Genomic DNA, 12,793 nt, shown 5'->3' with positions numbered 1-12,793 from the left:
TCTTGCATGGCGGATCTCACCTAGAGATGATTCCCACCCCCCAACCTCACCCTGCGTCGCCAACCAGGGAACATTTGACAATGTGTGGAAATATGTTGGTCGTGAAAACTGCAGAGAGTGCTGCTGATATGCTGCTAACCATCCCTCAGGGCACAAGATAGCTGCATCCTAGAAATCCCCTTGTCAGCCGGGAGGGTAGGGCAATAGGGTTTCCTGCAACAAATTGCAATGGGAATTTTTAGAGTTTCTTTGGACCAAAATCTTTTATATCCTTCAAGGATACATGTTAATATTGTGGATTTAAGCTACAATCTCAGAACCTCACCTTTAGATGTGCTCTTTTAGTATTTTCATTGTTTCTTTTCACATAGGTAAATAGATATGATTCATATAGCAAAGTTCTCCAAAACCCAGATGAAATGTCACCTCTTCTTAAAGCTTTCTCTAATTACTAAACTATTAGATGTTCCTTCCTCTGAGCTCCTATGGCAATCTATACATATTTTTGCTTTAGCACTTATCACCCTGTGAACTAATTATTTTTTTAAAGGTCATCCCCATTTAGAAAATAAGTCTTTCTGGAGTAGAGACTGTGTAGGATGTGATAAACATTCTATAGTACACACAGTAGGCCCCTGTATCAAAGAATTTACCTGTCCAAAATGTTAGTAGTGCCAAGTTGAGAAACCCTGCATCCCAGAAATCTTGGTAACTCCTATGTCCACATGGTGCCTGCCGTAAGAAGCACAAACTTAAGTGAATGAATGAGTACTAACAAAGAACATCACAAACACCAAATTCCGTGGATTCTATTTTATTTTTCTCACAAATCTTACTTGTTTATATCCTGATGAAATTTAAAACCTATTACATACATTAAGCTAAAAGGAACATTTGTTGGACAATTTGACAGAACAATTATAGTTTACTAACTAGCACATGAACAAGAAAAGCAGTAGGCCATGTCATGGACTGTCTAAAATCTTGTGGGTAGAGGCAGTCAATTTTAAAGGTATAAAAATGTAAGAACTAATATTGAATGATAACTTCAAAAAGCAGAAGTAAGAATATAATAATTTTAAATATATAAAATGTAAGAAATCATATGTTGGAAAGACAACTCAAAAACAGAAGAACATAATGATGGAAGGAAACTTTGGTAACAGTAATAAACATCGATGGAAATGAAAATCAGAAAAAATAAAATGAGATAAAATTAAGATAAAAGAAATGCTATTTTACATAACAGAACTTAAATAAGCTTCAGGAAAAGTTCAGAAAACCTCATGGGGAAGCCTTTTTTTGTTGTACCAGAACAAGCAAAAGGAAAAATGTTGCCCATTCAGAAGAATGGCAAAGGAATGGTAGGAACCCAGGTTACACATTTAAAATATGGTTTCTAGGTATGAATTTATGAACCAAGGGTTTCAGAAGTAGTAGCCTAAGACTAGCATGGGAAGAGAAAAATGCTTAGCAGTGAGATAGAGACTATCACTTCACAAAAGAAACCAAACTTAAACTACCCTGATACACATAAGAAATAATATTTTTTTTATACATTGTCTTAGTCAGCCCTCATCTAGAGAATAGTGTTCAATTCTGAGTGCCACCTGGCCCTCAGAAATAGGAAATGTTTTGGGTTCTGTGGTCCATATGATCTCTGTCTCAACTACTCAATTCCACTGTTGCGGTGAAAAACAGCCATAGATAATATGTTAACAAATAGACATGGCTGTGTTCCAATAAAGCTTTACTTACAAAAACAGAGGTGCCAGATTTGGACCTGGCCCTGTTTTGGACAAGAAACATTGATTAAGATAATCCTAGTGTTTAGGGGCCTGGAAATCCTAACACACAAGGGATGATTTAAGAAGTCACTAATATTTAGCATAGAGAAAATATACATCCTAGAATTAATAAAATTTGTTTTAGGACACTCAGGTATAAGACATCCCCATTTCTTCATTTAATAAAATTAATTTTGTCTTGGTTCTCCACTACTAAGTCTGGGAAAAAAATTTATTCTCAGGCTTATGTGATCCTTTCCTTGGGAATCAGTGAGAACTACAGAATTCATAAATCCAGAAAATTGTGGAAAGGCCTCTGGTCTTCAGCTCATGGTGGTTCTCACTAGAATATTTGTTGCCTAAGGCTACATGGTTAAGGCAAATGCAGGTGGTTCTGCTACTCCTATGATTATTTCTCATTCACTTGCCACACCTGGCCACTTGGTCCTTCACCTTGGCTCTCAAGGCTTTGGTGCTCATCATTTTCTTGTTGGGCTGTGTACTCTAGGAACAAGATTTGCAAGAACTTGCCATTCCTCAATATTCCCAGGCTCAGAAGAAAATCTAATTCTCTTTTCATGGGGCCCAGCCACTACCATCCCCTTTCCTAGAAGCACCTGTTCAGTGGTATAGATTTGGCAAGAGGTGAGGCAGATGTTCTTCTAACAATGCTGGCCACAGTTTCAAAACCATCTTTGGACTGGTGGTCCCACAGAGGCCCTTCTGGTCATCTTGAAACATATTTTAAGATCTGAGTGGAAAAAGGAGGCATATACATATGAAAAAAACTGACAGTTCAAGGAAGCAAGTGGTAAATATCAAGTAAATCATGAAAAAGAAAACAAATGGTATGTGAGCTTAAAAAGGGGGATAATTTTCAGGTGGAATAGACAAAAAATATCCCCTATTTATTTTTTAATTTTTATTTCCAGTCAAGACTTTTACCTGAGCTCTATTCTCTCTCCCCCGCCCCACCTTTCTCTCTCTCTCTCTCAGACACACACACACACACACACACACACACACACACACACACACTTTAATTCCATTCCAATATTCCCACACTGGTACTAAATCCAGAAACTATTTTAAATTCCTTCCTCTCCTTTATGTCCCACACCCAGTCAGTCATCATCATTATCAAGCTATGTCTTCACCAGAGCATCTCTCATTGCCCACAGTGCCATCCATACTGCCTTTATCTTATTTCTGACCCCAGTTATATCTTACATGCATTTCAGGACAGTCTTATTTGGCCCCTTTGCTAGCACATCCTCTCCCCATTTCTCACATCATTCCAAGCTGCCAGAGTGAGCTTTCTAAAGTACAAATCTGATACATCTTTCCAATCTACATCCTAAAGGCTTCCATTGCCTTCAAGTTAAAACTCAGACTCCCTGGCTTGACATGGATGACTTTATGATATGGCCATTGCCTACATATTATTTCTTATTTCTTACTATTTTTCTTACTGTTTTTATTAACCCACAGTTCCTTGAAATGGGCCATAATCTCTTTCAACCCACCCGTTTGACATTTCCTTCAAAAAAGGCCATCTCCTTTGATTCTATAGCCTGATCAATGCTCCAAAATTAAGCATCAGTGGAGGTTTGTACTCCCAACACTGAGAAAGTACCTCTCCCTGTGCTCTTTAGAAACCTACACATATATTTTCTAACACTTACTCCACTGGGTAAAAAACTATCCATTGTCTTAGCAATATCTCTCAAGATTATGAGCTACTTGTTAATATGAATAATACCTTTCATCTTGATAACCCTAATACCTGAGAGATAATAGGAAATCAATATATTTATGTCATTAGCAAAGGCTTAAAACAGAAAACTGATCTTCCCAGAATGACTATTGATCTTCATGTTGTTAAATCAAATGCTCAGTTCTCAGATCTATCAGCAGTTTTTGTCACCATCTGTCACTTGCTTCACCTTGAAACACTTTCTTTACTTGATTCCCATGTCTTCACACTCTTCTGGTTTCTCTCGGATTGACCCTTGTTACTTCTCAGTCTTCTTTGTTGGCTCATCCTCATGTCATCTTAGACCTATTCTCATCTCATTTACACTCAGTCCCTTAGTGATCTCAGACTCTCAAGACCTGATGCTGTCTCTTTGCTGACCATGCTCAAATTATCTCTCTTGACTGGACTTCTTCCCTAAACTCTAGGTTTGTGTATATAACTCCCTGCTTGACATCTTTAGTTGACTTTACAATAGAAATTTCAAATTCAACATCTTTTATTTTTCTTCAATTTTATTGTGGTATAATGGACAAATAAAATGTAAGGTATTCAAAGTATATATGGTGATTATTTGATGTATGCATATATTGTGAAAGGAGTCCTCCCATCTGGTTACTTAACACATCCATCACTGCGAATATTTACCTTTTTTGTATGTGGGGAGGGTGTGGTGGTAGGATGGAGAGCATTTAAAAACAAATCTCTGATCTACCCAAAACCCTGTTCCACCCTGTCTCCCTTATCCATCAATTACAACTTCATCCTTGTAGTTGCTCAGACCAAAACACTTTTAGTTATATTTGACTCTACTTTCTCTTACTCCTCACAGACATTTCAGCAACAAAACATTTGACTCTAATCTTAAATATGTTCAGAAGCCTTCACTAGCACCACCCTGCTCCAAACCACCATTACCTCTCATTTGGCTTCTTCCATTAGCCTTCTATTTGATCTCCTGCCTTCCACTTTTGTCCTTCTCGGTCTATTTACAAGCCTGCAATCACAGATATCTTTTTAAAATAAGTCACATCAATCACACCCTTGATCAAAACCTTTTAGTGACCCTCCATCTTAGTCAGAATCAAAGCCTACATCTTAACATTGGGCTATAAGCCCTCATATTATCTAACTCCTCATTATCATCTCTTTGCTCCCCCATCCCTCACTCTGCTTTAGCCACACGGTCTCCTAGGATGTCTTCAAGAAAGCAACATGTTCCTGCTTTAAAGTCCATGCACTAGCATGTTCTTTCATTTCCTTTAAGTCTCGGCTCAAATTTTATTTTCTTAGTAAGGGCTTACCTGGATCTCCCTATTAAAAATTGCAAACCCCCTATATCCATTCTTCATATATACCTCTTCTGCTGAAGATTTCTCCATAGCACTTATAACCTTCTAATATTTTATTTTATTATACTTAATTATTTTAGTATTTATACTTAATTATATTGTAATTTATTGTAATTCTCCCACCAGTGCAATGTGAAGTCCTTTTGGGTAAGAGTTTTTGTCCCTTTTGTTCACTGCTGTCCTCCAGACTCCAAAAGATTGTCTGGTGCATAATCTTTCAATAACAGTTTCTGAATGAACAAAGGGTATACACATTTTTGCATTTCTGAGTGCCTGACAGTGCCTGGATTATAATAGTATTTTAACGTTCAAAAAAACATTATGAGATAATTACTGTAGCCATTTTAAAGATAAAGGAACTAAAATTTCTAAGATTTGAGTCAATGATGCCTCCAGAATTTCTGTATGGTCAGGACTTAAGGATAGCATTCTGGTTAGTGGGAGGATAAAAAACTTGGATCTCAGAAAAACACTATCTTTTCTTACATGGCACACTGTATTTGAGAATGGCTTAAGAAATGTTGATTACATGTGGCATTGGCCAACATACATCTACCTTTGGCACCAACTCTTGCTCAAGGTTTTACCGTTTTACAGAGCTGTATCCCAGCCAGTATCTTTAGGAGACAATGAATACAACAGTCTGTCTATAACAGAAGTTCATGTAGGGAAATAGAAAATGACAAGATTGATGATGAAATGATGGCCATATTGTGGGGTTTTAGAATGCTTTGCTCAGAACTGGTTTCATCCATTGGTTCCCAAATCTGTGATGATTCTTAAAAATGTAGATGTTGTGGACCCACCCTATACCTCCTACTGGTATAGATATTTACAAGCTTCCCGGATTTGTGTTAAGCAGCCAGCTCTGTATTTCCACCATAGATTGGCTTTTGGAAATATGGTAAGCAGGTAGCAGTTTGCATGTATTATATATTTGCCGTTTATTCCTCTCTATAAAATACTCCCATTTCTGTGCACTGTAAAGCCAGGTAAATCTGACAGGGGGTGAATGGAATGTATTTTGGAGCAATGTGTGATGGACTGCCTCACAATAGTATTTTTCTCCATCTGTTATAGGTCAATGCACAAACTGGCCCAGTTGGAAAGACTTGACCTAGGCAATAATGAATTCAGTGAGCTGGTAAGCGAATGCATTTTTTAAACTTTATAAATACACCCCAGGAGATTATTTATTTTGTCTCTATAACCCCAGGTATTAAATTATCCAAGTGCAAATTTGCATTTCTAAATATAAAAACAAAATGAAACCCAGGAAATAAAGTGATTGTTTGACTATATAGTAAACCATAGAGAACTGGATAGTATTAGATTCACTAAAAAGGGGAGAGAGAGAGAGAGAGAGAAGAGGAGGAGGTAAGGAGATGCAAATTGACAATTTTGAGCACCAGCTATGAGCAGGCACCAACTTCAGTGTGTCATATATATTATCTCACTTAACCCTTATTTGCCATGTTGCCATGTTAACTTTATGGAAATGAGCTCAAAGTGGTCACCAACTTACACAGCTTTTATGTCGTTGGACAAGAATTAAAGCAAGACTTGATTAACTCAAAGCTCATACCTTGAAGACTTCTGCCTTTGAGGATGCTTAGAGAACAGGAGGGTTTAAAGGCCTTCCATTTACAATTGTACTGAAAGTTTCTTTCTAGTGAACACGTATTTCCATCTTGCTGCCAAAATTGACAGAATTCTGACTGCTCCTTTCAGGCTTAAGCTTTCTTTAAAATTTGCCTGAAGACCAAAATCTCAAATGCAAATTAGAAAGCAGATAGTCCTTCATAAGCAGACTCTTTCTAATTCAGAAGTCTCCTCTTGAGCATCTTCAAATTTCAAAAATGCAATTAATCTAAAACATATTTTAACTATTTTGAAATTAAAACATTTAATTAAGTAATCAACTGTTCTCTCCCAGCTGTGTTGCTAACAATGTGACCTTGGGCAAATTACTTAGCCTCTCTAAGCCTCTTTTTCAGTTTCTCTAAGATAGAAATGCTAATGGCTCCTTCTTTACAGGGTTAGCGTGAGAATTAAATGAGATAAAGCATGTACCAGGCCTAGAAAAAAGGGATTCTCAGTAAATGCCAGTGTACAGGGTATAATCCATACTTCATCTTGAATGTGCAAAGAAATTAACTTGTTGGACTTTGACCATAACTAATCTGGCCATTATCCCAGCCTCTATCAACTGTTTCTTGAGGGTAAAAGCTGACATTTAGTCTTCTGCAATTAAAAGTATAGTCTGATTTAAGAAGTTACAAGATCCCTTTGGGTTGTGTTCATCCTCCTTGCATAACAATTCTGTCTGTCACGTATCTTCGCACCTTCCCCTGCCTCTCTTCATAACATGGAATTTGGGCATGTGCAAAGGAGGCTATACGTCTTTCTGAAGAAAAGGAACTCCCTGGTCTCAGTCCGGTTTTCAGAAGTGTGCTGGCAGACAGGCTGGCCTCTGGACTGATGTCTGCAGCTGATCCTGCCCCCTGTGTTAAATCTGGAGTTTTGAAACCATAGTCAGTTCTTTGGGCTCAGGTGAGCACTGGCCAGCTCCCCCTTGCTCCCATTGCTACCACTCAGCTCTCATTGCCTGTTAGCTATATTAGTCTCTATCCTGTCTCCCCTCCAGCATCAGGCTGGTCAGTCCATCCCCCCCTTTCTGTTGTGAAGGTATCTCACTAGCCTTAATGCCAATAGTGACCCTATAGCCCACGTGCAGGCTCTGAGGGTCCACATGATGTGTTAACTGAGAGAGGCCCAGTGAAAATAAACTTCAGAACCTCCCTCCACCTGCTTCATCACACCACCAGGTTTGCCCTGTTTTCGATGCACTCAACTTGGTTATAGGGCAGTTTGCAAGGTGGCCTCAACACAGATATGGGGGCAAAACGACTCAGTACATAATCCAATGTACCTCGGGCTTTTTTAAGGTAGATACTTATTAATAATGTAGGTAGATAGGTTGATAAGGGTAGGGAATAGCTGTGGCAAACTGTTTTATACTGGGAGTTTAAAAATCAATTGTTAAAAAGCTACAATCTGCCCAGTAGCTAGGTCTAGTGGTTGAAAGAACATGGACCGTGGATTCAGACAACTGAGGTTTGACTCTCAATTCCGTCCCTGGCTAGCCGGGTATCTTTGGGTCTGTAGCTCACTCTCTATCCTCAGTGTCCTCTTCAATAAAATAAGGGTATAAAAGTCATCTGTCTCATAGGCTTTTTGGGAAAATTCCATGCAAGAGAATCTATAATAAACACTCAATATATGTTTCTATGAATTTTGATTCTGTCAGGTATATGACTTTGGAAATCAAGTCTATAAATATTTGGACCAAAAATATGAATAGGATATATTTATATGTTTTTGAAATTAGACATAGTAAAAATAAACTTAAAAAACATGTTATTTTAACTTACGCTTTACGGTATCTAAGAAATCATCATTGAGGAGAAACATTTTTTTATTTTTGAGCTCCCAGTATTCCATGCTAGTCACAAAGCAAGTCTCTCTAAAAAAAAGTTTTTCATTTGTCCCTGGACCACTTATTCGATAATACTGAGTTACTTGGCATTGGCAGCAGGGAGGAGGGTTGGGGAGTATAATTATGGAATTTCACATTTCTGTCAATCACTTTTAATCAGATGTCTGGCTTTTATTAGTCATATGTGTGGGACTAGCTGTTGTTTCCCTGAAAGTAACAACTTTTAATGAGAAAATAAGAAAATTTGCTTTGATAAGAGGCCTCTAGAAACAACGTCATGTGTAGGAAAGGGGATAAGTTCCATTCTGTAACTAGGTGTTGACACCTAGGAGATTACTGTTAGAGAATTCATTTTGTGTGACATTCTAAAGAGACAGATATGGATTCTAAAGAGAGGATGATAATAAGTCAAAAAAAAACTTACACTGTAAAAGTCTAATAAAAAGAACAGAAGTTTGCTTTCTTGAGACTCAATGTAAATACACTAAATTATGTTTGAAGTAGAAAGATCTACTTAAGGTTGCCTTTGTCATAATGAAAGATTCTAAACAGAAAGAATTATTTTACATTTCTAACAGCAGTAACCACCAGAAAATACTAGGCAAAGTTCTGAGAACATAATGGATTCTCAAAAGTTTTTTATTATTGTTGTTTCTTTCATGGCTTATTTTTGTCAATATAAAATTAACACATATCCATTTTTTTTAATTTAAAAAGTTAAAAGAATTGTAAAAATTATAGTAAAAGTCATCCATGATCTCATTCCCTTATATAACCACTTTCAATGTTTTTGGTATATTCTCCCCCTGCCACCATCATTTTTTTAATTAGATCAAATGAGTATTATTCGGGGCCAGGTTAGAGATGGGACATATTAGGTTGATGCGTTGGATAAATCAATTCTTAAAACTCCTCTGTATACTCTTGGTAGACAGCCTTCTAACTGTCACAGAATAATCAGGAGCTTCCCAAAGTCGCAGAATGGTCAAGGACACTAAAACAGATTCAGTGATTGCCATGGGGCCCAGGAGCCCTATGATAGGTATATATATTTTACATGTATATAGAGCTGTCCAATGGACTAAGAGTCCTATTCATCCTGCACTGTTAGTGGAAATAACGAAGGCCCTGAAAGCAAATCACCATGAGTGAGAATACTGGAAAAGAAAGCAGACTGAGCAGCAGAGCCTGGAGGAAGATGGGATCGTGGATCCAGAAACAATGTGAGGGCATATGTCCATCCCCCGCATCAAGCCCCAGATTCCAGCTCCAAGCCTCTCATTCCCTTTTCTCTCCCTTCCCTGTATTGAAAGATAATAAGAAAAGTGTCACTCAGAGCCCCCAAAAACTGCTATGGGAACCTTCATCAAGAGTAAGCTCTAAGAAACAAAATAAGAAAGCTTCTTTGCAAACCAGAAAGAGAAAAGAGCTGAGCCCAGAGGAGGCAAAGAGTGGACTGCCGAGTAGTCTGTGCATGGTTCAGGGTGTAGCCACGTAATGCAGGCAGGCAGGCATGGCTCACAAAGGGCTGACAGCAGTCTGAGTGACACAGTGGGCAGTGGTGAAGGAGAACAGAGAGAACGGTGGTCACTGGAGCATCTCTTGTTATGTGGGAGGTTCCCTGGTCTCCGCTCCCCTCCCTGCCACAAAACCACTCCTAGAAAGAATAACTGGGGAGGAGGATCCCAGGAAAGGCCCGATTTCTTGATCTCCTGCTATTCCAGTGAAGGGAGGTCAGAGAAGTGAGATTTGAAATTGCACTATAACTGAGACATAATACGTACTGGTTATATGTGTTTCTATAGAGATAGTTCTGTTTACCAAATTGAAATTATAGTGTGCATTCTATTCTATTAATGCATGATGATCAAATTCAAATAAATTCTTTACAAACATTATGAGTTAGAAGCTTTCTCTGCAGCTGAATTAAGAAGACTGTCAAATAATAGCCAAAAAATAGTGAATTGAAATTCAAACTTAAGAGAAAATAATAAAATCAGAGAGGCTTGAAATTTTATTATATCAAATGTGATACATATAAAACAATATATGTAGTATATGTTTAAGTTACAAAACATACTAAAATGCATCCCTGTGAACCCACTGTCATATTTTTGTGAACTAGAGTATCACCAGTCCTGTACAGCTACCTGTAGGCTCTTACCTAATTCTGCCTCATTCCCAGAGACAAGTACAATCCTAAATTACGTTTAACATACCCCACGTTTGTATGTCTAAATATTACACTGTTTTGCTTTGCTTGTTCTCAGGCTTTCTAGAAATATGACTATACTACAACTTACTTACGTTTTCTTCACAATCATTTTTGTCCAGTTTTTTTATTACATTGCTACTGTGAATATTCCTATAAGTGCACATGTGCAAGAATTTTCCTAAGGCTTATGTTTAGAAGTGGAATTTCCCAGTCATTAATTGTGCACATATTCAACTTGAAAAATAATGTGGGTTTTTTTTTCAAAACAGTTGTACTCACTTACCAGCACTTATAAGTGCCCCCAAGCTCCACATCTTCGTCTACGCTTGATATTGTCAGACTTCATATTTTTTCCAGTATAATGGCTGACAGTGGCATCTCATTATGATCTGAATCTGCCTATCCCTGGTCCCTCATGAGATTGGTGCTTTTTCCATATGTTGGTGGCAGTTTGTGTTTCCTCTTCTGTGAAATGCCTGTTTATGTATTTTTGCTCATTTATCTATTGGATGTCTTTTTCTTGTAGACGTACTGGGATCTATTATATATTCTAGATGCTAATCTTCTGTTGGTTATATGTGCTACGATGCCTCCTCCCAGTCTCTGCAGTTTTCTTTTTACTTTCTTCTTGGTGTCTCTCGATGACTTGAGGTTCTTAATTGTAATGTAATAATATGCATACTTTTTTTTATGCCTAGCGTATTTTGTGTCTTTCTTAAGAAGTTCTTGCCTCCCCAAAGTCAAATAGATCTTTTCATATGTTTTCTTCTAAAACCTTGAAGGTTTCATTATTTATAGTCAGGTGTATTTCCATCTGGGCTTAATTATTTTACATTGAATGTATTATTTTTTTTATGAAAAAATAGTTTTCCAAGCAACATTTATAAACAGTCCTTCCTTTCCCCCTGAATGAGTGCGACCTCTTAACAAAATATGATTTCCATATATTCATAAGTTACCTTCTTCATTGGCTGGTTTATGATCTGGGTACCAAAACCACACCATCTTAAGTAGCACAAACAATGTTTTTGATATCTGATAGAATAAATCTCTACAACTTAGGCATCTGGACATTTAGTTTTTGTACAAATTTTAGAATTAGTCCTTAAAAGGGAAAAATGTCATTGGGATTTTATTAGAAATTAGAATAAATTAATTTTCATTGGTTTATGGTGAATTGATATTTTTATGATATTGAGTCTCTTTATGCATGACGTATCTCCAATTTATTTATCCATTTTAATATCTTTCAGTGAAGTTTTATAATTTTCTTCAAAAAAGGTTTTCCACATTTTTAGTTTATTTCCAAATACTCTATCATTTTGTTGGAGTTATAAATGTACATTTTCAAAAAATTATAGTCCCCAATGTTTTATTGCAGGTATACAATAATCCACTTGATTTTTTAAATTTATATTTAGCTACCGGCTAAACCCTCTTATTGATATAAATAATTTGTCTATAGGTTAGGGATTTCTATGTAGGTAATCAAATAATCTGAGAATAGTTGAATAGAAGCAAATGTTACTGTGTGATTTCTGATATTAATAGGAATGCATATAATATTTTGTTATTAAGAATATTCTTTACTATAAGTTTTGCATAGATACTCTTTATTAAGTTCAGAATATACCTTCCTATTTCTAGATTACTGAGAAAATTTAGCATGAGAAGATGCCAAACTCTGTAACAATTTTTATCTGATGATAACATTTTTTCTTCTTCATCTGTTAATGCTGTAAATTATATAGAGGATTTTTTTAAGATATTAAATATGTATTGTTTTATTATTTTTATTAAGTTTTTTTATTTTAATTACAGTATAGTTAACATACAATATTCTACTAGTTTCAAGTATACAATACGGTGATTCAGCAGCTCTGTACATTAGTCAGCTCTCATCATGATAAGTGTACTCTTTAATCCCCATCACTTATTTTACCCATCCCCCCATCCACCTCTCCCCTGGCAACCATCAGTTTGTTCTCTAAAGTTAAGGGTCTGTTTCCTGGTTTGTCTCTTTTTTCCCCTTTGCTCATTTGTTTTGTTTCTTAAATTCCACATATAGTGAGATCATATGGTATTTGTCTTTCTCTGACTGACTTATTTCACTTAGCATTAACTCTAGCTTCATCCATGTTGTTGCAAATGGCAAGATTTCTTTCTTTTTTATGGCTGAATAAT

The 12,793-nt window shown here is 36.7% G+C and overlaps 1 protein-coding gene across 10 annotated transcripts in view; it reads left to right on the top strand.

Moving 5' to 3' along the window:
* LRRC7 (leucine rich repeat containing 7) overlaps positions 1–12,793 on the top strand; it is a 533,169-nt gene that overhangs the window by 342,971 nt on the left and 177,405 nt on the right. For all 10 annotated transcript variants that reach the window (XM_032426318.1, XM_032426311.1, XM_032426345.1 and 7 more), the window contains one exon: positions 5,976–6,039. In XM_032426318.1, coding sequence (XP_032282209.1) covers positions 5,976–6,039 — 64 coding nt within the window. The remainder of the gene's footprint in view (positions 1–5,975; positions 6,040–12,793) is intronic.

The sequence above is a fragment of the Phoca vitulina genome, unplaced genomic scaffold, assembly GCF_004348235.1.
Source record: "Phoca vitulina isolate PV1807 unplaced genomic scaffold, GSC_HSeal_1.0 scaffold2, whole genome shotgun sequence".
NCBI lineage: Eukaryota > Metazoa > Chordata > Mammalia > Carnivora > Phocidae > Phoca > Phoca vitulina.
This window is presented reverse-complemented; position numbering and strand designations above follow the sequence as displayed.